General features: G+C 40.3%; 2 protein-coding genes across 4 annotated transcripts in view; both read left to right on the top strand.

The window, feature by feature from the left end:
* The window catches only part of PLGRKT (plasminogen receptor with a C-terminal lysine), a 30,200-nt gene extending 18,398 nt beyond the window's left edge, over window positions 1–11,802 (top strand). For 2 of the 3 annotated variants that reach the window (XM_072859833.1, XM_072859832.1), the window contains exons 3-5: window positions 3,036–3,166; window positions 4,150–4,259; window positions 8,998–11,802. In XM_072859833.1, coding sequence (XP_072715934.1) covers window positions 3,036–3,166; window positions 4,150–4,259; window positions 8,998–9,119 — 363 coding nt within the window. In that variant the 3' untranslated portion in view covers window positions 9,120–11,802. Of the gene's footprint in view, window positions 1–3,035; window positions 3,167–4,149; window positions 4,260–5,627; window positions 5,748–8,997 lie in introns of all 3 variants that reach the window. The other variant, XR_012042202.1, reaches the window with a different exon arrangement.
* Window positions 11,803–15,946: 4,144 nt separating this feature from the next.
* Window positions 15,947–19,530, top strand: LOC140650573 (relaxin-3-like). Its single transcript, XM_072859085.1, has 2 exons — window positions 15,947–16,224; window positions 18,439–19,530. The coding sequence occupies exons 1-2, from the start codon at window positions 15,993–15,995 to the stop codon at window positions 18,804–18,806; spliced, it is 600 nt and encodes a 199-aa protein (XP_072715186.1). The 5' UTR covers window positions 15,947–15,992; the 3' UTR covers window positions 18,807–19,530.
* The last annotated feature ends 7,934 nt before the right edge of the window (window positions 19,531–27,464 follow it).

Raw genomic sequence — 27,464 nt, 5'->3', positions numbered from 1 at the left:
AAATTTTGGAGTGCATTTAGTGATGTTTGTGTGTTGTTACTAGATTTTCGCCACATAATTTATGAATAAATAAAAACTGATTTAAAAACAAACCTCTGCAGCAGTACTGCAGATTACTTAGTATCCCTAAAAACATCTCAGTGTTTTCTTGGTGTTACATTGTAAGTTTATGGACAAAATAGATCTTGTGTAGTAAACTGTTCATTGTAACATCATGCAACTTCAGTAATAGCAAGAATTAAATTATTTATTTAGCTAAATGTCACTAGATCTACTTTTCACTGCCTTCTGTGCATTAAGATTCTTCTGAAACCTGTTCTTCCTGGTTATGCCACATTTCCCCATGTACACATAAAACACTTATTTCTAAGATTCATCAGTCTAAAGCTTACCTCCAACACATCTTTTTTTAAGAATTTAATTTAAATACAGTATTGTGTTTCATTGAGGTAAGATTTTACATCCACATTGAGGAAGTTTGCTCAAAGGAAAGGAATTATGAGCATTTTTCTGTGCAGTAGTCGTCCCATCCCGTCCCGTCCCCCCGCCTTATTTTTGGATGGGGTACCATGTAGAAAGTTGAGGGTTGTTTTTTTTTAAGTGGGGGGGAAAAAAAAAAGATGCTTCTGGTTAGAAAAGAATATGAAAAATTGTTTTATGTTATCTGGCTGCTGTGTATAATATACAAAACAAGTTGTTTTCATTTATACCAAGTTATTTATATAAATTACTTGTAGATATACATGAAAGTATCCTTGGGCTTCTGAAATTTGATATGACAGGCTCCTACAGAAAGGCGTTTGTTTGACCTTAGTGTCTGTGACTTAGTAATTATCTTTTTCTTTCGGTACTTGGGTTTTAAAGAGATATCAAAGTATAACTTGTGTGAGGGGGTTTTTTGTTGAGTTTCTTTGTTTGTTTTTAAAGAAATCATGTTAGGATCCTTTAGTTTACTCTTGTAGATTTAAACTTACAGCTTTCTTTTTATTCCATGCTTATTTCTTTCTACGCTCTGTGCATATTAAACTGTCTGTTTTTCTTCTTTTTCCATTAAGTTTCCTTTTAGCAAGACTTATATTTCATCAGCCTATCCTTGTCCCACTTCCTCCCCATGTACTTCTTCAAATTGAAGCTCATTTAGGGTAATACTGTGCATCTTGGAAGAGTAGGCTCCTTGTCTGTGCTGACAGGCAAACAAAGGATCCCTTAATACTTTTCACATGTGTGCAAACTACAGACGTAATCAAATTGAAGGGGAAAATAGAGGTCATTAAATTGATATTACATGTCATTATTGTATCTTGTCACGTCAACCCTCAGCAATTTACCAGGCTTAGGATATTGGGGACCACAATGGGGCTAATTAACAGGCAGTGTGCTTGTTTACTTTAGAATTTCCAAGTGTCTCATAGGTGACAAAATAAAATCTAATTATTCTGCTATTTTATTAAGTGGTTTGCCAGCCATTATATAATTACTTCTTCTGAAAAAAGCAATCTGAAAATTATGGATATCAGGAAAGTAGAGCCTGTTGATATTTTTTGTGAGAACAACAATTGCAATGTAAGTCTTGAGGAAAGAGAAACAGATGAAACAGTATTGTGAGACTACAGTGAATGTTGTTTTTCCTACTGTGTACAATTTTATGTAATTAGATCTGTCCTTTTTTTATTATGCTGTCTAAAAAATTAATTTTACCTATCTAGGTACTGAATGAGCTTGTAAATAAGATAGCAAGATCAACATAGTCTGAAGAAATAATTAGTAACAATTTAACAGAAATTGTTCTGTTCAGTCTAAATCAATAGTAATGGAGATGAATAAATGGGTGGAAATCTTAAGTAATTACAAATCCTTTAAATTATTCTTGAATTAGAAAGAAGGAGAAAATAACAGATTTAATTACTTTTATAGATGCATGAGAAGAGAACTTTCTGAATTCTCTCTTTGTTCTTTCTTTTCTAGAATACACTTTTTCAGGCAGCTGTTGTTCTGTTTCCTGTACCTTGTTGGACTTTTTATGCAACTCAGTTAGCTAGGCTAGACATACCAACTCAGGTACTCTCTTTTTTCCCCAAAAATGAGTTACACACATTAATGGGAAGAAGCAGACGACTTCTTGTATTAACTAACTTCTGTACTCTGGTTTTGGACTGCTTATTTTTGGCACAATTCTTATTTTTTGCATCACTCTAAGGAGGAAAGACCATTGTTCTTTTTGGTGTTCTGTACAGTAGAGAGTAACTTCTAAGAAATACTAAATTTACCTTTATTTAATGGAAATGTACCAGTATGTTTAGATGGGGCATGTAATTTAAAAAAAAAAGTCCGCTTTTTTTATTCTTATGCACCATAGAAGGTTCTACTTTGATGTGTGAATATACTGTCTAGATTGTACTTTTTGCATTATTGTTTTTAATTTTAGTTACAGAAGTATTTTCTCATGGACTTCTGATATGTATTCCAGTATCTTCAAAAGATCTGATCTGATATCTTCACAGTGTTTTTTTCTATATTTGTAAACTATGGTGTTTCAAAAGAGTTACTAGCTTTATGATGCATCACAAAGAAGATAAATCCTCAAAGGGCAAAGAGGTGTCAAGATTGACTCAAAAGATACTATCAGCTAAATTAAATCAAGCAGAATAAATTGGAAAGCAGCTAGATAGTACCCTTTGGATCACCATGGAAATGCAAAGGTCAGAGAATCTTAACCTAGGGAGGGCTGCTGAGACTTGGGGAGCTCTCAAAACCTAACACTGGTATTTTGGTTTTCTTGACCTTGAGAAGCAGCACTAGAAAGATTCTGCATTAAAGCATTTGCTAATTGACTTAAATGCTTTCTTGGTATAAACTATTCCGAGTTATTACTGAAGAAGACCATTCTCAATCAAAAGCTATGGATGACTGAAGTAAAAGAACAAAAAAGAAACCTTCTCAGTTAGTGTTTTGGATTTATAGACCAATGAGAGATTGACTCAGTCTTTAAAATAAATTGATGACTTAATTTTGTTTAACCTCTCTCCCTTCTTTAGCTGGAAAGGCAACTACTGATGCAGAACCAGATGAGAGAGAGACAAACAGCCATGCAGATTGCTTGGACACGGGAATTTCTCAAATATTTTGGGACGTTTTTTGGGCTTGCTGCTGTAGGTTTAACAGCTGGGTATGAAGTTCATTTTCTAACAGAAAATATAAATATATTACGTTTCTATTTCTATGATGCAGGATCTTCCTTTTGCATTATATCACGTAGTTATTTTTATCCAGTCACTGCTCAGAGGTTGATCAGATGACGAAGTGACTCTGATTTCTGTATGCTTCCAGATGTGTTTTAGTTATGTCTGTACTGCAAACTTATATAAAAGCAGAGACATGTGAGCTGACAATAAAATAATGCAGCTGAGGTACCAAAAGTTCAGTGTAGAATAAAAGTTGTGTGTGGAACAGGAGGGATTGCTTAAAAGCCATGCTATTTTCTTGTCTGTATTGTGATTTAATGAACTATTAATGAGCAACAAATCCTCCACCATCTGGGTTTTTTAATATGTCAGTGAACAAGTGGACATATTCTGAAATCTGTTCACTTAAAATTTGAATCAAGAAACTAACCCAAGGGGAAAAAACCCTGGCTAATAAAGCTGTATTGCATGGGGAAGAACTTGCCTTATAGGACTTTTTTTTGGTAACATGTTTTTCTTGTGCTATAACATGATTAGAGGAAATGTGGGAAATATTGGTGGGTTTGCGTATGTAGTACAGATTAAATGCACCTTGTGCATTATGCGTTCTCTGTGGACTCAAATGCATTTGGAACTGAACATAATATCTTGATTGCTACGTTGCATGTGGCTGGATGGATATATGCGTGTGCACATGCATGCTACACAAGTTAGATAATCCTATTTTTGTTAGATATAGCCAAAACTCACTTGAAGCATTGTTTTTAATACCCTTGGGTTGACAGTTGAGCAAGAAGGCAACCAGAAGACAAATGCTTCTGAGGATATTAAGACTTGCTCTTCTTTGATAAGAGAGTGTAGAAGGATACACAAGTCCTAGACAGTCAAGGTCAACCTAAACTAACAGTGGTGATGTGCTGAATGTCCTAAATAATCTTATTTTTTCCTTTTTTTTTTTTTTAAACAGAGCAATAAAAAAGAAGAACCCAGGAGTTTTACTGCCAATAGTTCCCTTAAGCTTTATATTTGCCTATCAATATGATATGGGCTATGGGACACTGTTGCAAAGGATAAAAGGTATGTATATATAAGTCTGTCTGTTTCACACATAGAACCAAGCTTAATATTTCAGATAACCTCTTATCTTTTTAGAATGGCTGGGAGAAAACTTGCAATAGATTTTCTCTTTTGTCTGGACAAAAATCTTACTCTCTCATTTCTTTTCTTCTCTGTTACAATCAGATACTTTTCCAGTCAAGAGTACTCACTCTACTTTTACAGCCTTTCCTTCCAGTTAAGACTGTTTGTTAATTTCTCCTCTCTTGTTTCAAAAAATGTGAATTCTAAGGCTATAAATACAGCTAAAGTAAGCATTGCATATTTGGGAGAAATGACAGATCTAGTGGTTTCCTTCCACATTCCACTCCAATGCTGCTGTTTTGGCAAGGGGTAGGGATGATAAGAGCAGATAAAGGGATACAGACAGGAATCATGCCCTTATACCTTCATGACCAAACACAGTCATCAGCTGATCATCTTGCCACAGTGCCCTGCTAAGATGGAAAAAAGAAAGTTGAGTCCCAGAAAGTGGGGTCTTGCCTCGTAGTTCCCAGTGGCAGATCTGATTAAGTGATGGGTGTTGAGGATTACAGAGGTGCATTTATGTTAGCTCTGATTCCTAGTGAAGGAGACATGCTAAGAGAGTGTTCACTGTAAGTGAAGACAGCATTGGGCCATGGCTTGTCACCTTCACAAATCATCTTAGTTAACGAGCTTGATTTTCCTGTCTGCTACTGGCACAAACATACTGAAATAAAATAAAAATCTGTTTCAGCTCTTGGTCTTAGCCTCCAGATCTAAGAGCTAGGTTTCCTAACTCTGTGTACTTCATTGAAAATAATGATAGATTAATTAGACAAACTCTTGAGATATTTCCTGCTGCATACAGGTGCCAATATTTTTAGGTGATGCAGCAATGTGTATCTGCAAACATTTCCTAAACCCCACTAAATACATTTATTTGGATTTTAATATGAAGAGGCAGCTAAGCACTGGGAGAAAAAATGAGTGGCTCCTGGAAATCGGAGTGTTGAAAAGGAGATTAGTACATACAATGCAGGAGGAACACTTGAAATTTGGGATTTTTTAATGAGGTCATTTTCATTCCAGAATTTTGAAGGAGTGAGCCTATCATAATGCAAATCCCATGGCAAGAGTATGTAATGTGCTTACTGAGGACCATGTGGTCCTGTATAGGTTGAAGAAGGGCAATGTGGTATCCTATTGCTTTCCAAATAGGAAAAGTCATCTTCATAACTTCAGATCCACTGGGGCATCTTCAGCAGTATGCAAGGCTTGTGAAAAGGTTTTGGAGAAAAGAAGCTATGGAGCCAAATGGACAAGAAGATAAAATGAAATATGCCAAACTAACTCTGTCTTTTCCAGGAAAATCATTCCTCTTTTCCAAAAGAAATGTGGTAGATCTGCTATAAACTCATGAAAGCATTTAGCGTGGTATCACATGAAGATTAAGTTAGCATGAAGCACATGGAAATTAGTAGACAGGTAAGCATTGGAGTAAAGAGAAGATGTCAAAGGTTTGTGCTTAAATAGAAAGGCTAGGCTTTAGCAGGGCTATTAGCAATATTCCTCCAGATTTGGTCTGGATCTGCTTGTGTTTTGTATTTGAAATTGAGTAGCTTATACCAATCAAATCTGTGGATGACAAACTTGATTGGTGTCATCAACAGAGAAGAAATAAACTGTAGTACAAGAAGAACTGATGACCTGAAGAACTGAGATAATAAAATAGATTCAGCTTGATAAGAAGGTCAGCAAGAAGCTAGAGACTAATAGGGATTTCTACCATCAGAGCTTACCAGCTGGAAATGATAGAAAAAGGGGAAAACCTGAATGTATTAGGTGATCACAGAATGAGTATAATCCAGTAGTGTGATGAAACTATGAGAGTCAAGTGAAGTCTAGAAACATTGAGGTTTCCTAGGGTCACAGAATGGTTGAGGTGGGAAGGGACCTCTGGAGGTTGTCTGGTCCAACCCCCCTGTTCAAGCAGGATCACCTAGAGCCAATTGCCCAGGAAAATGTCCAGATGGCTTTTGACTATCTCCAGGGATGGATACTCCACAACCTTAGTACACAGAGAGAGTACAGATAGGAAGGTATTGATGGAAGAAAACAGTAATACCTTCCTTGGAAATTGTACACATAATTTGGATCACTTCTGTATGAGGAATCTAGAATTACTGAAGAGTTAAAATTATCAGGGAATACCAAGCTGCCTTGCGGGAGAAAACAAAGTGCTTAGTTTGTTTAGCCTTGTAAAAAGACATGAGAGATTTGGGTCTACAGATCCTTCTCACAGGATAGGATAAAGGAAAGTAAGAGAAGGAAATTAAACTAATTACTAATATCAGCACTAGAATAAAAGGAGGTGGACTAACCTGAATGAATCTGGGCTGGAAATCAGAAGAAGGTTCGTAATTATGTGGAAATCAGGTTCAGGAGTTCATTTTTTATTTTAAGATTAAAATTAAGTAGTTGAAGAGAAGGTTTTATGACACAGTTGACCTGCAGCCACAATGCTTGTTCTTATTACTCAGATGATCCCTATGTCCACTCCCATACTACTTTCTCAACCACTTCTCTGCTTGCGCATGTATTCGTGTTGGTGCATGCCATGCTTTGTCTCTGTGGTGTAATAATGAATGTATACACCATTCCCTTTATTGTTCCCTCTTTACCTGGTCTCTTTCCTCCAGGGTATGCCTATCTTCAGCCTCACAGCCAATTTCCTCTCCTAAGCTAATCTGCAGTTGTTTCTGTGCTGCAGAATCTTCCTTCTGTCTGAACCACCTTGATCAAATAGCCCTGCTTCTGCTGTCCTTCATTCTTTGGAATCAGTTTATACCCCTGGAAGGTTTATTTCTCTTTCACCAGGCATTTTGTCTCTGATCTTGCTTACAGTTAATTTTTTTCTTCTGTCTCTAGCCTGCTTGTCCAAATACTTTCTCATGACTTGCTTATTCTCCCACATTGAAATTGGAGGGGTTTTTTTCCTGCTTTACAGCTTGGGCTAATTAAAGCAAAAACCAAGGACATAGGGGGAAATACCTGTTTTGAGTTCTGCTTGTGCTGCTGAAAAGCCGTAAGCTTGCCAGGGCCATGTATCAGAACTGAATCTTTTGGGGATGGCAGGGTTACAGAACAGCCCTCAGGTGCACTATCTTTTTTGAATGGCTTGAGGACACTAAGAATCAGTCACAGACCTGCTATCTGTGTTCTTGGTCTTGCTGTTCTGCTTTTCCTCCCAGTCCAGGTACAAACTTCTGGTTTTTTTCAGACAAATTATTAGAGGGGAGGGGAGGGATTATATAGCCAGCCTCCAACTGCACAGAACTTCTCCACTAAGCAATGAAACTCTGGCTACCTTTTCCAAGATTTAGAGAGCTCACTGCTTGTATCCTGAGCCACGTGAGAAGGCTGGTTACTGAGCAATCTGCTCTAGGGCATGTGAGTGACCACGCATAGAGATTTGACTATCTATAACATCTCTCTGTCACCTAAGATCTCTTGCTATTCCATAATCAGATGCTATATGCAACTGACTGACATTGTGTTATTACCAGTTACTGGGAGTGGTAACTGGTGTCATCCTGTTGGATATTACTGATGTGTGGTGATCCTAAGCACTGTAATAGTACCAAAATTGCTGTTGGAGATTTCAGCATTCAGACCTGTTTTAAAGAATTACCACAATCTTTACTGCATTACAATATTCATTCAGGTTCATTGCACATAAATACAGCACATAAATACAGATACAAATCACTGCCATAACGATCATCAAGCTAGGAGTTAAGGCATAGGTAAACAAGATTTTTGGCACTGTACCAAATGGCATCAGCCAAAACACACACATTCTTTGCCTAATCTTCATCCTTTCTTGTATCACAGTCAGACCACCACAGCTTATCTACGATGTTCAATCTGTATCTTTGTTTTTTGGATTCTCTGTCCTAGATATTTTCATTCCAGCCTTACCCAGAGCATTCTGCACCCTACAACTTTTCCCTGCTATGCTGTTAAGACTGCGTGTTTAGGTAACTGTCTTAGCAAATCTTTTTTGTGAGCAGTATGCTTTGACCAGTGCTTCTTCAAGTCCTGTGCTACCCACTTTCTGCCTGTAGCCTTACATCTTTTAGCCTAGGCCTGAGACAAGAAGAAAAATTGTGCCCAAATATGGCATATCTAGGATACTGCGTACAGGGAATTTACTTGTTAAAGCTTATGTATGCTTTTATGTGTGTGTCTGATCCACCCTCTTCTCAGACTCCTAATTGATCAAATACAGTACGGGGTTGGTATAAAGTACATGGTGATGCTAAGTCCTTGCTGTATCTCACACCTCCATTCCAAAGCATGTGTGTAATAAATCTCTAAATGAAACATTACTATAATGCAGTGTTTTTAGGAGAAAGGGGCTAACAGAAGCGGCAACAACAGCACAATTGATTGTTTTGACTGAAGTTCGTCCAAACAAATGCAGCCTGAGGCAGATACTCTGTTCAGACCAAACAATTCTGTGTGCAGTTATCCCACCAGTCCGAAATTCCTTAAAGACAACTTTCATGCTAGATCGGCATCAGCTCGTTTGTAAAATACATAGCTGCGACCTGGTATTTTGTTGTTCTGGCCCAAACAAGAATAGCTTAATCAGTTTCTTTTTTTTTCTTTCTTCCTTTGCTTTCTCACAGTAAGGGTGAAGAAATTTTTAATTTCTTTATTTTTTTTTAAGGTGAAGCAGAGAACATATTGGACACACAGAGCACTTTGCTAGAATTGCCGAAAGGACCGCTCACTTATGAAGACCTGGAGAAAATCAGAAGATCTCAGAGCAAGTTTTTCATAGAAAAATAGGAAGATGGTATTAAAGCTTAATATCTGAAATGTGATTGTAATACTGGTTTTGGACATAAATGAATCATTACAATTTCAAGAAAATTGTGAGCTTTTATAAAATCAAAATATAATTCATTTTTTAAAATCAGTACTTTCTAAAGCAATGATTTTCATATTGTATGTATCTCTTGAAAATATCCATTGCTGCCGTAGTATATTTTTCTTGTTTAGAATGAAATATTGAATTTCCGCTATTTGGAGTCTGAAAATAACTTTCACCTGTAGTAAAAATGTCTGGTACTGACCAAACTCACTATAATCAACAAAAATAAGTTAATTGGTAGTTACAAATTTGTATAAATATGGTTATAATTTTCAAATATATTTAAGGATGCACAGTTCAATTTGAAGTCAGGAATAGACAGTCAACTTCTTTGAAAAATAAGACACTTTTATTTGCTGTTCTTTAGGCAGTAAACTCACCATCTCTGCTTCAAATTCTGGAATAAACAGCTTCTATCAGAAGTAGGTTCAGAAGTAAACACATCATTTGCTAACTGTGTTTTACTCTTAGGAAAAACTGTATTAAAGTATGAGCAGAGATAATTTCTCAAAAAGAGAAAACAAATTATGTAGCTGTTTCCCGAATCTTTTTCATGCTTGTTTGACATTCTGAAACTCAGGATAATTTGTTTACATGAAAACAGAATTTCACTACTTAGATGAATATTAACTTAGGCTAACAGCAAGCAAAATTATTAATGTATGTTTTTGTAATGAGTAGATCCAAAGGGCCTTACAAGTACTGAAAAACTGAGGGATTTTTTGCATGCCTTTACTCTAGCATGGTCTGTACTGAGAATATAATTTTAGTATATTTTAGTGTTCTGATGTTACACTTGGCAAAAAAATGCATCTTTCTGTATTGGAAATGTTGTTTAAAAACAGATTATTTTGTGTTTTGGACGGAAACTCTTCTAGCATTAGTCTAATTGTGGAATGAAAAACAAATGCTCAAAAAGCATCCAATAATGAATTAAGCCTAAGTCTGTATTGACAATTTGTTGAGTTAAAAATTAAATTCCAGCTGGAGATAATGCCCCAAATCTGTTTTTGAAGACTACTTGACTAAAATGAGAATGTTGTTACAGTAAGACAGGTGAATATATAATAAAACAAAAGCTTCTCAACATAGAAGGAATTAATAGCACAGTTTCCATAGCTGTGTAGGATTGATCTCTGAAAGTGCATTCACTTCTGCATTCAATCACTTCTGTAACTGGTTCTGTCATCTGCATGTTAACGATGTATACAATCTGTAACAGATTTCAAATGTGATGCATTTTAATGTGCAGAGCGATAAAAGTGGTTATAATAGCTTGTTTGGTTATAACAGCTTGGCCTACTCTTTGGCTGTTTAGGATTTAAGGCAGTGATTTTAATTGTCTTGGAAGGCATGTGTCAACTCAGCCGATGGTGGTACCCATTTTCTGTGAGCTCAAAAAATGCAGCCCAAGACCACTGCATGTTTTCTGCCTGTCCTATAACATAATCCCTCACCACTTGCTGCTATATTATGTGTTTCTCTTAGGACATACGTATCCCTGCTTACTTGTTTTGCTTTGAATAACAGATCATCTACTACCTTTCCCCCAAGTTCTGAAGTCCACCCTGCTTTAATTTTGAAGAAGTTATAATAGCCTTTTACGTTTTGATCTGTCTTCTTTGTCAGATCTGTAATCTGATACTCTTTCTTCTAAGAAAGGAAAACAATTAAACCAGCTTGTTTTGGTATTTGTACATCTCCACCTGTGCCTTTTAACCCACCTTTTAATCCTATGAAAGACATTTTTACAAGAGAGCACTTTTAATAGTCCATACAGCAGTTTCACTTACAAATCCTAGAAAATTAGGAAATACCCTAATCCTATCCACTGTGAATTAAGAATTAATATCTGTGTGTTTGCGATAGATTGCTGGCTATGGTGTCGGTTCAAAAGGTGGTGTTAAAGGAAGCAAGCAGGCTAAGCAAAAACAATGACCCAGATAGCAGTTTTAGGAGATAATAGGATAGCTATTTATTACTCCATCCTAGCTAAATTTGAATTTTTTTCTCCGAAAGGTTAAACTTAGATCAATAGTGTTAAACCATTGCAAGACTCCACACTAAACAATGACAGAAATGGAGCAAGTTTAATTCAGTGTTACACAGTGTCAGTGAAAGTTACCAAATTTATAAGGGAAAAGCAACAGGCTCTAAGCAAGGACAGTCTAATGCCAGACCCAGAAATGGATTTAAATGGGCTACATAGAATGTGCCAAAGATCGTCAAGAAGTTAAGGGTTAGTCACCTTTGCTGCCTTTGTTTTTTTTTTTACTGTTAGCTTTGCTTTTTTCTTGATAAATATATGCTTTTGTTTTGAAGATGCTCATTCTTTGTTACTAAGTAGTTATTCTATTCTATAGTAGTTATTAACCAAAACACTTGCACGTGCCAAGCCCAGTCATATCTGTCACATAGATATACAGCTATGGAGCACTTGAACTGTATGATTTCCTTCAGAGAACAATGAAAGAAAGCAGGAAAGCTTACCTTTGACAGGGTCTACTTCAGGGAAATAGATGTTTACAGCACAAGTTGCCCATAATCATCATACCAGTTGTACTCATAGAAATAAATAAATAAAACACCTAAAACATCCTGCTCTCTTCTGTCATTGGTGCTCAACTGGCTTCAGCTGGTAAGACTTACTTTAATATATCACAGCAACTGTCTTTGTTTTCGTGAATCATTGGGGAAGAGAAGGAGAATAACTGCAGGGGGAGCTTGTTCTGACCTGAGGGCACTGCTCTTACCACCTTAATCCTGTTGTTTTTTCTGGTCTTAATGTCTGATAGCCGTGTATCCTGAATCAGTGTCACTCAGAGCAGGATTCTTCTGGGACAGTGAGAAGTTAGTCATGATTAGGATGTCAAAATTAAACTCTTTGTGTTCTCATTATGGACATGTCTCATTTAGAATCCAAGAAAGTGCATGCTACTTGTGAGCCATAACTGCCTGCCCCACACTTCTCTTGTTAATCTGGTTGTGATAGGATACATGAGTATTGTTGAGGAAAACCAAGTGAAGTTACTTTGGGGGGTCCAGTTTGGGCCCCTTCCTTTATTCCTTGGATGAATGATTTGACTTTTCTGACCCTTTCCTTATGATAGGGAAAGTTAATCTTACAGCCCCTTCCTAAATGTTTTGAAGTTATTTTATGACTATGACTGCATATCACTGCTTTTAGAAGTAGAATGGTAAAGCACTTATGTGGACATACACAAATGAGATCATTTCTGCATTATTATTTAACTGCTTAATCAGTCTTGGAATTCATTATATAAAAATGCTTGGATTTCTTCACTTTTTAACTATTAAAGATGAACTACTTTCTAAAACCCACCACCATCTTCTGATGAAGCCCTACACAAGATAGCTGGATAACACTGGTACTTAGTCACCAATCCCATGCAGGCAGTGGTATTTCACATTTCTTGCAGAATCCTGTCTGGTACTAAGCAAACTTAAGAAATATTTGAAATTCATGTTTGGGCAACTTTCAAAAACTAGGTAGTTCTTGCGGCAGTGAATTGCATGGATTTGAAATGAAGTCTCTGAAAAAAAGACTACTGAAGTCTGTGCATTTCTGTCCTACATCTGATCTTCTGTGTAGATTGCCTGACATGAACATGTGAATAAGCCTTTAATTCAAGGTATTCAAGGCTGTCAAGGTATTGTTTAAGGGTACCTTTTTTATTTAGCCACCTGTTTCCATGAACCTTACCTTCTATAAACTTTGATTGCTATTGTCCGACAGATTCAAAATTTAGTGTAAGGGAGAGAAACGGTATGATCATCTTTACCTTATTTTAGGAAACTAAAAAATACAAAATGCTTGCATTGAGACAGTACACTAGATGTACCTATCTTGCAAGATCCTACAGATCACTAATGGAATTTCATTTCTTTGCTCTGCTGTTGTCTGTTCTTCTTTATAATACAAACAGTGAGAAGGCGGATAGTTACTTCAGATTGGTTGTATTTAAATTATTTATTTTTTTCTGCATGTATTGTTTTGAATAGAAGTAGTTTTTCTAGCTATGATGAACAGATAAACAAACCTAGCCTCTGACTTGATTTAAATTCATGGCAAATTACTGAGAGATTGCCAGTTAGGCTTTTCTGTATAAAATCCTGTATGATTTAAAGTTATATGACTAACATAGTAAGTTTCTTTATAACGTACTATTCAAATCACAGTAGCTGTAGTCAAAAGCCCTAGATGCAAAGGCAATGTTACTAAAATATGGCTGGAGGAAAAATACTGAGCAATACACCCTACTATTGAAACTGCATTAAGCATAGTAACATTAAGCAATGTCAAACTACTGCCAGCTCATTCAGATATGATCCTTAATAAAACTCATTAACTCGCTGCCTGTTGCTGCAGTCTTTAATCCTAGCAAGAGAGCATTCGTAGCCTATGCTTTTTGACAAGAAGAGTGATGAAGATCACTGCACTGTGGGCTCCCCTGAGGAATTACAAATGTCTTGAAAAGACATCCCTCCATGGCCTCTTTGACAACTCTTGCTCTATCACCTACCAACAAGCCTGACAGAAAGCACAGGAAGTATTGTCTTTCACATTCAGTAGCCCTGATGAAGAAGCAGGTGAGGTCAGAAAAACTGTTTTGAACTATTTGTTTTCTAGTCTCTTGAGCGCTTGCATTTAGCAGCTGTAGTCAGAGGTTACGTGCTTCAGAGAGTTGCAAAAAATGAGGTTCTTACAAAAAAAAAAAAGGTGGCTGTCACAATGCCTGCCTTTGCTTAGGGATAGTTAGATGTGGTGCCACAGTAACTGATGGTCCAGTTAAATTTGAAACTAAAGCATGTGGAGAGTCAGGAGTTTTCCAGCTAGACTGACAGATCAGCCTTCTATTTGGGGACTTCTCTCAAAATTCCCTGGTAAAAACTCTGAGAAAGACATATCCGACATTTTGCTGCTTTTAAAGACTGGATCAAATATTGGGCATGGGCATCAAAGTAGGGTATAAAATAAATTGTATTAGTTTACAAGCTGAATAAGTCACCACGTTGGTCACTGCCTGACTCAGGAGGCACCTTCCTTGTTGCCTGAAAGTCCTTGTAGTCCTCTTGCACATGACTACAGCTCTCCAGTCACTGAAAACAATTCCCTTGCCTAGAAGACTACTTACAGTCCACAAGTAAGTAAGTTCACCTGATGAGATGGGTATTTTCAGAAAAAGCCCACAACACCAACAAGATCAAGCTGCTGCTCTCTTAAAAAATGCAAGTTGTGATTACCCCTGCACAACAGAATAGCAGTTAAGACTTTAACTGAGGGAGAAACAGATCGAGGTTATGTTCTTTAGGAATTTTGGATTGGCAGGCTCCACTTCTGTGGATTGCATCCTAGTAACAGCCTGGATGATAGTGTCTACTATTGAAGCAGTATCGCTGTCTACAACATTTAAGACTGGACCAAAAAGAAAGTCCAAGTGTAGACAGCTTTGCAGGTTGCTTACTATTCTAGCCCTCCACAGCCTCTTTCTAGATCCAGCTCAGAGTAAACCACCCAAGTCCTCCTTGAAAAGGTGATTGGAGTCTATGTCTTCTCTGCCAGCACAGGTGAATCATTCACTTTTGTACGCTAGGCTGTGGACGCATGTATTCTTTGTGCTCTCCTTCTAGATTGAGTTTTGAGGGTTTTTCTCTATACACTAACAGTACTTGAGGGACAGAAAGCATAACCTTCACGCAAAAGGATCTATAGACAACAGCTTTGTATTTTTAGAGAGATGAACTTTTCTGGTTTTCCACAGTATGACTGTTTATAAAAGGGGTCAGCAGCCACTTCTTGTCTTATTGTGCTGAAAAAAACCCGCAAAAGCAAAGTTTACTTTCACAGGGCACGTAATTCTGCTTGGTGAGTCCAAAGAACGCCACCCTTGTGGCAAGAGCCTGCTGGGGGCTGCTGTTGAAACACACACGTATGGAGCTCCACATCCCCAGGACATGTGTGTTGGAGTCCAGGCGTCTGTGACGCTTGGGTGCCTATGGCTGCCACTGAACGTGGGTCTCAAGAACGACAAATTGGAGAGGAATTCAGGCTTTTAAATCCCACCTCAAGTGTCCACGGCTTAAGTAGTTCTGCAGAAGCACATTTATTTTACTTGCTTCTTTCTTTTTGCTTCAGCCAACATTTTTAGGATGTAGTAGTTACACAGATTCTAGACCTGCAAGAGAAAAAAACAGATGAGGAGAAGTTTTCCACACTTTAAGAGTCATTCGAGAGGGCATTAGCAACTGGTACTTGACCACAAACAGGAAAAGCTGAGACGGAGACGGAGTACCCGGTGGAGAGGATGGAGCACATCTCCGGGTCCGTGGGGAGCCGGGAGCCCGAGGAGGGAGGCCGAAGGTGGGGCGCATCTTCGCCGAGGCGTCGGGAGCCGCGGCAGCAAGCAAGGGGCAGAAAGAGGAGGGAGTCCTGCCCGAGGGCGCCTCGACGCCGGTTCCAGGCACAGGGACCGCCCGACGAGGGAGCCGCCGGCGGCAGCGGCGGGAGCGGGGCGGGGGAGGGGGCTCGCCCAGGCGCGGGGCGCCCTCGGCGGGGCCGGGGCCGGGGCCGGGGCCGGGGCGGTGACTCAGCGCCGCCCTCAGCGCATAAAAGGCGGGAGGCGGGCGGGCAGCGGCGGCAGCGCGCGCGGCACGCGGGGCGGTGGCGGTTGGGCTCGAGGCCGCGAGCGCGGGCGGTTGGGAGCGGGCCGGGGCCGGGGCTGGGGGGGACGGGGACGGGGCCAGGGCCAGGGAGGGCAGCCGGCGCCATGGGGGACAAGCTGCTTCTCCTCTGCGCAGCGGCGGCGCTGCTCTGCGCGGCTCCGCCGGGACAGCCCAGCGCCCGGGGCGCGGCGGCCGCCCTGCTCCCCGCGGGAGAGGGGGACGGGTACGGGGTGAAGCTGTGCGGCCGGGAGTTCATCCGCGCCGTCATCTTCACCTGTGGCGGGTCCCGCTGGAAGCGGCTCTCCCTGCTGGCGATGGAGCCGGCGCCCGCGGCCGGTGAGTGCCCGAGGAGCGGGCGGGGGTGGATGGGGCGGGGCGAGGCCGGCGGCCGCGCCGGCCGGGGCAGCCCTGTTAGGCGGCCGCGGGGCGGCGGCGCTGCCCACCCGGGTCCCCGGGCGGAGGTGGCTGCCGGGGCACCTCGCCGCGCTCGGGAGAGGTCCTGTGAGGAGAAATGGTGGGGGGGAGTGGGAGGCAGCAGGGAAGGGCGAGCGGCCCGCGGCGCTTCTCGCTCCTCCCGCCCTGAGCCGCGGCGGCAGCGTCCCCGTCCCTCTCTTGCCCTCGTTCGCGGTGCTGGCTGGCGCTTCCTGCCACTTCTGAAAGGAAACCCGCAAATTTAGAGGAAAAGACACGGCAGTCGCTGGGGCGTTATTAGCTGGGATAACCTGCAAAGTTTCTGGTCTGTTCAGAGACATTGCCCTGCACTGGGCTGAGCAGCCCTGCCGGCGGCCGAGGCTCACGGAACTCTTTTTATTTTAAAAAACCTACAAACAATAAATCACACTTTTTTCTTCTTAGCCGTGCAGGGAGGTGTGACGCACCCTTGGAAGCGGTAGGGAGTGCCTCTCGCTGTGGCTCTGCTCCCTTCCCAAAGCTCGGTAACTCTTCGGGTGGGGAGGCCTGGCTCAATTTTTCCTCTCTGCCAGGAGCTTTAAAGCTGTGCTGCTCCTCTTTCAGGCCTGTGCTAGGAGCATTATTGGATGTAGAATTGTTTGGGGTTTTTTATCACTCGCTTGTGCTGCTCTGTACAAGAGTTGGCCCGTTGGAAGATGGATGGGACTCTTGGTCCTTCAGGTTACAATTTAAACAGCAAGAACTGCTTTAGGGATCTTCAGTGAAGCAGTTAATGGGTAAAATATTCCTCAGATAATTTTACTGTCGCGTGTTCCAAGTGCAATGTATTAAGAAAGTGTAAGCAGATGTTTTTTGGGCTAAGCTCTCAAACTACAGTAATGTAACCGAGTAATTTTAAGTGATGACTCTCGTTTATGTTGATATTTTGAATAGTGAAAATAACATTTTTAACAAGGACAAAAGTTGGAATTATGGCTAAAATGTGCAATGGAAGAACCTTTTTATCTTGCTTAAACATTCTGTTAATGAAATAACATTGGACCTCAGGGAGTTAATGAAGCCAGTATTTTGAGTTTCTTGGGAGTTTTTTGCTTGCTTTTTTTTCCAACAGGTTGAGTAGAAGGTAAAAGTTACCTTTGTAATTATAACAAATTACGTATGTACAGCCCCTGCTGGGACTGTGTTCTTCCCAGCAAACTTTGTTTTCCTTTTTATTAACAGTAGCTTCTGAAAGCATCAGTCACTAAGGAGCCCCTGCTGTGCTGCATGCTGTTTAACTAAAAGTCTTCCCTATCCCAAAAACCTACTAAATAGGAGTTACTGTCTAATTAGTAAAGTAGCTACAACCACTTTTATTTTTTTACATATTCAGGCAGCTGTTCTACCTGAAAGTTAGCTTCTAGATATTAATTAGCTGTATTAAAGTCAATACAACATTCACTGGATGTTCTCATGTTCTTTCAGCTTTCTGAAACAAGAAAACATATTAACAGCATTAAGACCACAAGACAAACACTTATTTTGGATTTTTTTTAACTTAAGAATTGAAGGAGCTGCTTTTCTCCACATTAGCTGAATGCCACTTGCCTTGCAGAACTAAAATCAAGAGAAACAGTATGATGTGACAGGAAGTAGAGCTGGATTTTTGCAAACCCTTCAGTCAGTGAGACAAAATGTGTTTCTGAGTAAATTCTGCAAGCCTCTGCTAAACTAGCTTCATATGATGCCAGTTTGTGTGATTGTGCATGGGAGAGGAGTGGTCTAATCCAATTCATAAGCCACATGACATAGCTCTGTGTGGTTTCTGGGTATGTGTCTTTACAACAAAATTTTGTTTCTATAGAAATATTGAGAATTCTATATCAGTAACACTGCAGTTGTGATAGGATGTCTGTACCTCAGACACGGTTGTAGCCCTGTACTCTCCATGTCTAAAAGGCAGTATAGCCTTTAAAACATAAAGATTCCCCTAAAAGTAAGCTATAAGTAAATCATGGAGTGGAGACTCTGCAGTACTGGTAGTTCTCCTAGATAACAGTGCTTTGCTTATTACTAAGTGAATGGTTTTTATTGCTGTTTCTTACAGCCATGTGCTCCTTTGACAGTCTGAACTTAAAAAAAAGTCTTCTCTTTAAACAGATTCTGCACGAACAGCAAGTAGCAAACTACTGGGAAACTTCAAGCTACAATCAGTTTTGGGTCCTGAAGTGGAGCAGCTGCAGAGAAGCAGCCCATTTCTTGGATGGGAGATGTTTAAGGACTTTTATAGTTTAAATGACTATAATGAATACGTACCTGTGGCAGATGACTTCAAAGAACTTGTTCGCCCGGTAGAAGAAGCTGTTCAGAAGGACAGGGGAGGAACAGGAATTGCAAACCCCATGGGACCAAATAGTTATCTTTGGGCCAGGTATCCCAGAAGAAAACGGGAATCTCTGGGTTTGGCAGGCATGTGTTGCAAGTGGGGCTGTACAAAAGCTGAAATTAGTACTATATGCAGAGTTTAAAATCCTCTCTGCACTTATGCATGAAATCAACATTTGTTGCAGTGCTGCTTGATTGAATACTGTATGGAGGAAGAAAACTCTTGCTGTATTTTATTTTGTCTGTATGTGCCAGTCAATAATGCTGGTTTTCTTTAAAAAAACAAAAAAATCCTCAAGTGTAATTGTAATGACTTTGTTTTGCTGCAGTAGCTTTTAATCTGTATTTTCTACTAAGTCTTTTCATCTTAATGTCAAGCCTTTACACTTATATTACAAATATGTTATATCTTTGTAACACTTTAGGAAGACCTTCAGTGTTTCATTAAAGTGTAGTTATACTAGGTGTTACCGAATTGTTCTTTCTCTTTCAACAGAAAGAATATCCAGCAGTGTTCTTGAAATGAGATTCTTGGTACAAAGGTGTACAGAAAGAATGTTTTGCCAGTTGAAACTCCACCCAGCACTGACTCAGCTTGCTGATTATTTTGAACACGCTTTTTCCATTTCCTTGTAATTGCAGAATTGTTTTATGCAATATCGTCTTTCTAGAAACTTTACCACAATACAACACTTGCAGCCTAAATATTTCTTCATATTCACGGATGGGCTCAAGTAGTTAGCGGGTGAAATATTAACACTTTAATTATGCCTTGTTTACCTTACTTCCCCATTTTTTTCCTACTACTGCTAAGTGAGAGTCTTGGATGTGTTTCAAGTAACTTATCTACAGACACTCGGACATCTTCCTGTGTGTTCTTATGGTACACTAGTCTACACTACCTCAGATGTATTTCTGAGTTGCTAGTTGATACTGTATTTATAAAGAGATGATTTAATCTTTGTAGTTTCTAAGCTTTTTGCTTTCCTGGCTGTTTTTCCTCAGCTGTAACAAGTTGTATTTCTAGCTATATTGTTGGTGACTTGAGGGGGTTTTTTTTCTGACCTTTATGATGCTCATGGTAACTTAACATAGCTTTGTAACAGTAGTTGACTCGGAGTATTCTTCATAGCTTAGACTGCACAGTTGTTACCTTCGGCTTCATTCTTTCAAACTGTCTTTTGAAAAGTGTCCTTTGACTGAACTACTGCTCAGTGAAATTATTGCATCACTTCCTTATCCCTTTTCCTAAGATATTATTGTTATTCCAGCAATTAGGCACCTATCAATCCTTTTTATTTTTTTTAAACCCATGTCAATTTTATTCAGTAGAGACTGGGCAGAATGGGCATTCACTATGAATGCTGTTATCTTCCAGCTGAAAATAGCCATCTCTTCCCTCATTGTAACAATAATGTTTAGCAAGAAATGAGTTTTCTTCTTCCACACCACTGTTGTAGTATGCTTTTTTAGTATGTAAGATGCTTTTTGTCACTGAGGGGAGAAGGTAACTGTGTAAAGTTCTGCTATAGTTTTCTTTGCAACAGGCTGGCTAAACGTCTATAGCTTAGCTTCCATCAACTTGAGCTCACAAATAGTTTCGAGACTCCTAGTTTAGATCAGGATTTCCTAGAAGAATACAGGAGGAGTTTGAGAGGAAGTATTCCTTATGTTTTAATAGGATCCAGGGCTTTGGGAGTTAAGATTCCTCAGTAAGGTGAAGACTAAATGGTACATACAAAGACTAAATTTTCCCTAAGAAAAGGGAAAATGTTAAAATGTCATGCTTGATTAAACCAAAAATTAGCCTTTATGCATTTTTTGTTTTGCTAGAAAAGTTTCTGCCGAGCTTTTAAAAAGTAATATTGGGAAAGGCAAATATGGTGTTTATTCTGCTTGCTTGCTCCAGTAGCACTGGTCTGTCCAGGTACACAGCTTGCATATATAGTGAGCAGGCTTTGTCTTGAACAGAACAATCTGGAGTTTAACTTGCCAGGTCAGATGTAACCCCTTGGTAAAACTATAAGTAGTTTAAGTGGAAATTAGTATCCAAAATGAACTGTTTCATGCTGAGACTGAATTATAAATAGAAAAATCAGTCTTTATCTGACAAACAGGCATTTTTCAGAGGTATGAGTCAAGATATGTCAGTATGCATAACCCAGAGAAATGGTGAAATTGGTGTTTACATCAGGCTTCTTAATTGGCCTCGTCATAGTCTGTAACAGCTTTAGCAGGTCAGCTGTGACACAGACACATGGCACAGGCTGAAATTCAGTCTGTATTTTAGAGTAAGTAAGTATTTGACTCAGTGTATGCACACTCTAGTGTATACACAGATGTGTATACACTGAAGTGTTCTTTGTTTTAAAGCAAATTGCGTTTTCAAAGACCTCTAAGGTTTTCTGTGTGGGTAGGCCATATTTTACAATGGTTTCTTTGCAATGTAGCCAAAAGTAACAATTATGTGTCACTCAATTGCAACAGGTCTAGAGGATGCAATCTGCTCCTGCTCACAGGACTCTGTCCAAGCACACTTTTTTCAGGCCAGAAGCAAACCTTTTGCTTAAAATGAGGTATCTGACTAGTTACATGGGGGAAGCAAACACGTTTTGGAGCAGACAGCTCAAAATGTAAAATAATTGCCAAGCTGGCATATTGATCCAGATAGCAGACCAAAAGGACCTTGTCTCTGCTGAAGGCTCCTCTGGAAGTACAGCCATATGCATATAGCAGCATAAACATGAGCACAGCTGTTCAAAGCAACACACTGTGCTTACCATCACAACAGTTCAGAAAGATACAATTTTTCATGAGAAATAAGCTTTTTTTCACCCATTTCATTCACAGAGCAATTAGCTATTGAGAAAAGCATTGTTTTACCAACTTGCTACTTACAGATATTGCAGTCCCATTGATGTAGTCTTAACCCACAGGAAGTGTCCAGTTTCTGGGTAATCTGTTAAGATGTGTGAGCCATCTTCTGAACAGTTATATTGAGTTCATGAGTGGAAAATGATATATCAGCACGTTTGCATATTAGCACGGCTATTTGTATCTGCAAGAGTTTATTATACTGAATGATTTGGGGATTTTTTTCCACTGTGGGTGTAGTCTGATTCAGGTCTGACTATGAACTCCTTGAACAATGCCCAAAGACACGGGAGTAATCCACAGCAGTACATGCAACACGTTTTCCAGCTCTATTCCCTGCTATTGCCTTGTTTAAAACCTGACAGAACTCTTCATGTAAAGCAGCAAGCAATGTGAAGATTGTGATGTAGCTAGAGCCAAGTACCTCAAATGATGATAAGGTGTAAGTTTGACTGTACATAGAATGCTAAATGTGCTACAGAGAGCTATCTAACAAATCCCAGAGACCTAGAGGACACGGCTCCCTTCTATGTCTAGTCCTATTTGGTCAGTTGCTTACTTTGCTAGTTGTTTAAACCATACAGAAAAAAATCTAGATGTGCTATTCTTTTTTTTTTTTTTTTTTTTTTTTTTTTTTTTTTTACCAAATCTGCTGGTGGTTAACCTGTATTTCTACATTCTGGCAAAGCCAGAGACAGACCTAGAGTTAGGTTAGCACTCTTGAGTTTTTGGAAGACTTCCTGAGACTACCGTCTTTTCTCCTCAGCAGGCAGCAGAGACTCAACAGAAAACGCAAACTCCTTTCCTGTTCAGCAGAACAGAACCTGGATAGATTTCCATCCCATCTGCTGCTCTGCAGTCACTTACCAATATCAGCAAGTAGCTGAAGGAGGGTCCTTTTCTCATTTGTGCCACGTTGCCATCACTTGTGGAATGAATTTTTTCATCGTACAGCTTTTCTGTGTCTTGGGAACAAATGCCTGAGCTGTTGGCTCCTTTCCCTGGATTTTAGCTCCAGCAGAGTTACTTGACTGTTACTCTGATTGCTTTGTAACACCTGCTTTGTGGTCAGGTCTTGGTATCAAATACTGCACTGTCACAGTGTGCTTGCCCAGTACTATTTTCTGACCTACGTACTCTAGAGAACCAGCGCTAACAGGAAGGAAAGTAGATTTGCTAGCCTGCGCATTAGCCTCTTTTCCTCCACCTAACCTCCCTGCTACCTACATTTTTCCTGGAAGTTTCCTATACTTGATTTGCACTGCTAGAAGTCCCTCAACTGCAGTCTACTCTCATGTTTTAACCTCAAAGTGTCTAAAGCCAGATGTGTGTCTATGACTCTTCAAGAGCACATCATTGTTAACACAGCTGAGTGAGGTAGCGTATCTCTCACATACAGAAACTCAGATGAGAACCAAAACCCAGCTTCCAGCCTTTGTGCTTGAAAACTTCTGGGTACTGCCCTTCGAAGCAGGGCAGACAAACAGGCCCCAGCCAGATGTGCCTCTGCCTCCTCTGGATCCCCTTCTCTGGGTTATACTCTTTGACCTGAGACTCTCCAGGTCCTTGCAGTTTTTGTGAAATCTCAGCCAGCAAGTGATGCATCCCTTCTGGCACTAAGGAGTGCCTCATCAGGAACTGCTTTGTCCAGACAAGCTGAAAGTGAAGTGCAGTAAGATCACACTTTCTGCTTCTGCACCAGAACTGGATCACTATGGTTTCCGCTCTCCTGGTATCATTGTTCAGTGGCTTATTCGATGCTAGCATGAATTTTTTTCCTGTGTCAGCAACCTGGGGTAAAGAGTTTGCCTGTGACTATATGCTTCTGGCACTGCAGACGTTATTGAGCTCAGCAGCAACTAGTCTTGGCACCAAAGGCGACTGTTGAAGTGCTTCTCTGTCTGTGTAGTTTTGCATCTTTTTGTCCCTGTGCCAAGAGAAGGAATCTCCTGAGGTGTTTCCCATGCCGCAACACAGTGTGACCATACGCTTTTTCCTCCTGACCTTTATTTCATTTGAGCTCATGACACTGGGCTGAGAGCTCCAGTGCAGTGCCACCTTGACCCCAGCAGTCTTCTGCCCTCTGCGCAGAGCTCCTGAGAGGCAGAGACTTCAGTAGGTGGGTCAACCTTCCTGTCCTGCTGAAATGTGATAGCTGTTGTTCTTGGAGTCTTTCAGTAATGTAAGTAAGGGGCTGGTGTGTTCTACAATGGGCTGATGACAGCTAAGACACCTTGCTGGTTTGAGGGGCAGGAAGATTCATCCTGCAGTTTCTTCCAGCCCTGATACAAGGAACAATGTGGGCCAAGTTACCTGAACAACTAGGCAACTTTTCAGACCATCTTAAGGTTTGTAGCAGTATTGCTGCACTTCCACTCCAAAGGAAAGTCTGGTACTTTTTACATCTTGTCAGATTTCCTACGTTACCAACATTCATCTTAAGTCTCTCAGCACTAGGTGGCTTGGGTCCCTTCCACTCTCACTGAGTGCTGCATGACAGAGAAAGAACTATGTGTGCATGTGTGTATCTAAATTAGAAGGCTCAGAAACTGAATAGGTCATGGAAGAAGGCATAGTCTTCTGTATTGTCCCAGTTGTCCAGCAGCCAGTCAGACCTTGTTTGCCAGATGTGAGTCTAATTTTTTTTAACTTTTAACCTTGGTTTAACTTTTGCAGGCTCATCTACCTGATGTAAGAGAGGCATTCTCAGCTTTGCTTTTGGAAACTTAGATGACTTCCAGCCTGGCACTGAAGAGTGTGTAGATACACCTTCCTGTCTATCCCCTCAGCTGTTTGTCTGCATTGCCTCTTAGAGATGCAGAGTGCAGGTATCTTCAAAGAGATACACTCATCCTGTAGAGGACTTTTTATTCATTGGAACCTCATCCTTTAAGGTCCACACATCCTTTTTTCAAGGACTTTTAGACTACCCTGCTGCAGTTCCTGGGAATCTTTCAAAAATTTATATGACGAAGCACACCTTCCAATTTTTTGCTGTCGCCCTCAGACTCTCGTTTTGGCACACCCTCAGTAATTACAGCTTTGTCAATCCACCTTCAAGCACCCACAAGCTTTTTCTCTTGCTCTGGTTCCAAGCTTTTCCAAAACTTTACTCAGGCAACAACATCCATCTCAAAATTTGTCAGTGAGGTGGGTTTGAGCTTGCATAGGCTCCCAGACCACATAGAAAGGCCATATTGGAAGCTAAAAATCATTATCAATCATGAGAGAGTCTGTTAAAAAATAGACTCCAGTGATGATCAGAGCTGTGTACCTATTCTAAATTCAAGCCTCATTAAACCACAGTGACTTGGGCTTCAAAAAAGCACCTGTCCTACTCATAGTATAATCCTTTTCCATGGAAGTGTATGTAAGTGCACTTTCACCGGTGTTCCTAACTTGGCTTAACTATTCTCTCTTTCAGACTTGCAGCATCCAATAATGTCTTAATTTTTTCCTTTGAGCCTAAATTTAACCATAACTTAGATTATAGCTAAACTAAATTAGTTGACCTGAATAGGTAATTGGAAGATCAAAAAAAAACCCAAAACAACCCATGACACAGCCCCCTGCTATGTATGAAGAGGCCATTAAGGAACCAGGCTTTTCACAGCAGTACATGGCGAGAGGATGAGAGACAATGGTGACAAAGTGAAACACCAGAGGCTCGGGTGCGAGATAAAAAGTCTTTTGCCCACAAGGACAGCCTGGCAGTGGGGCCAGGACGCAGAGAGGAGGTGCCGCCTCCAGCCTTGGGGAGTTTTCAAGCCCTGGCTGGGTAATACCTTGAGGAGCCTGGTCTGACCCTGCAGCTGAGCCTGCTGTGGGCAGGGTGTGGGACTGGAGCCCTGCCGAGGTCCCGCCAACCTGCGTTCCCCTGGGATTTCCCCTGCAGGAGTGCAGCCAGGACTGGCTGCAGAAAGGATATGAACCAAGCAGTCACATACAAGACAGCAATCTGCATAAAGACTTAGATGTGGAAGGAAGTATTTTCCTGATGTGGTATTGAGAGAGGTCAGCAGAAACATCTTAGTTCATTATATAAAAATATATATTCTTTATATGCTCTTGTTCATTATACACTAATAGATAACTAGCATATCTACATATACACACACTACAATTAGTTTATTACATAGTAATGCAAGAGGATAGGAAACAGGAGTGGCTAGATGTCTTAAATCATATTCAAAATCATGTCTTAACTGGCATGACAGAGATTTGGCTGGATAGTTCATACAGACAAGTATGGTCTGTTCGGGAAAGATAGCTAAGACTAAAGGCTTTTTCAAGGATGCGTATGCTGATTCTTTAGTCCAGAAGGGCTATTGGAGGCTCGAGTGACTAAACGTTTCTCAGTAAAAGCAATACAATATTGCTGTCATGTAGGTGACTACGGTAGGCTGTGAATAAAGACAATAATGGAGACGAGTCTTTCTCTAGGTGACCAAAGGACTTATCAAAAGCATAAAAACTTCATACTAATGGGAAATTTCAACTATCATTTTGATGAGAAAGCAATACAGAAGGACACAGACTACCCAGAAAACTCCGGAAAGGTGTTGAAGCACTCTGCAGAAGATGGAGAACACAACTGGAGGGGATGTGCTATTTAATTACAACCACTACAAAAGATCTGGCTGAGAATGGGGACACAGTGGGCATCATAAGAAAGAATGACCATGATATAGTCATCATTTTTAGAAAAGAAAGGAGCATTAAGAAGAAGAATAAAAAAAAGTATAATCATCTAATGCCTCCCCCATGCTCCAGTGTTTACTGAAATTACCAAGTGCAATAAACTAGCACAATTGCACTAGTGATCCAGGGCTGAGAATTGAGACTAGGCTAATGTCGTGGATGAGCGGAATGCACCTCACTGAAAAGACAGAAGCAGCAATACATTTTATTGAGGTGAAATAATTGACAGAGTTCAATAAATTCAGTGGAATTTAACGAAGTTTGACAGTGGTTTGACAGGGTTCAATAAGTTTGATGGCAAGGTTCAACTTACTAATTACTTCATGGAAGAAACATATAAAGGAAAATTGAGTTAGAATTGAGTTAGAATGATTCACACAGACACAGGAGATGCAAAGAGTAGGGAAGACCCTCCCGTTGAGTCACAAGGTTCAGAGTGGACCCCCTTGCTTTTTAAAGTCCTTACGGAGCCTAAGTGCAGCTAGGTCCAGTCTTAGACTTCGACAATGGTCTATGCCTAGTGGAATTATCTAGACAATGTTTATAATAATATTGAGTAGCTACATGGATTAGTAATGTGTCATTAGTATTAATTCAGCATGCTATCAGTCACTTACCAAGGATCTGTCGTGGGTAAGGGATCTCTCCACCTTGGGTAAGGAAGGATCTCAGTCTCAGGTAAGGAATCTCAAATCTTGAGAGGTGTCCCTGCTCAAGGGGAGAGTCACCTGGCGTGTAGCCCAGCTGCAGTTCAGGGAGAGTTCCAGTTGGGCCCATCCTGATGGTAATATTTATAGGGTGAAGTAGTTGGCTGCTAGTCAATAGTATAGACAAGATAGGTATCTTTGTTTTAGCTCTGGTACCTTGTTCTGTATGTTGGTTATCTTGCATTTTTGGGTTTTTAAACCACCTTTTGAAATACTTTTCCAAGGCACCTTCACTTCCTTGTACGTGAGCCAGGAGCTTTCCAGCTCGCCAGTTCACCACAGGGCATGAGGCCTGTTGCTCCTTAGCCAGTCTGAACCAAAGTATGGCTAGGAGTCAAGTGTATCCATCACAGCTAAGGAAAGAACGATTCAGAGCGGGCTTGTTAAGCTGTCTGTTTGCATCCCCCAGGCTGAGACCGCAGAATCATCAATAGTTACCTGTGGGAATTCAAAGAGGACAAGAGAGCTTTCAGGTAGCAGGAAAAAAAATATAAACTCTAAAAAGTGGACAGAGAATTA

Source organism: Ciconia boyciana, chromosome 4, assembly GCF_034638445.1.
Source record: "Ciconia boyciana chromosome 4, ASM3463844v1, whole genome shotgun sequence".
In the NCBI taxonomy this organism is placed as follows: Eukaryota; Metazoa; Chordata; class Aves; order Ciconiiformes; family Ciconiidae; genus Ciconia; species Ciconia boyciana.
The sequence above is the reverse complement of the archived record's forward strand: the minus strand, read 5'-3'. Positions and strand labels throughout refer to the sequence as shown.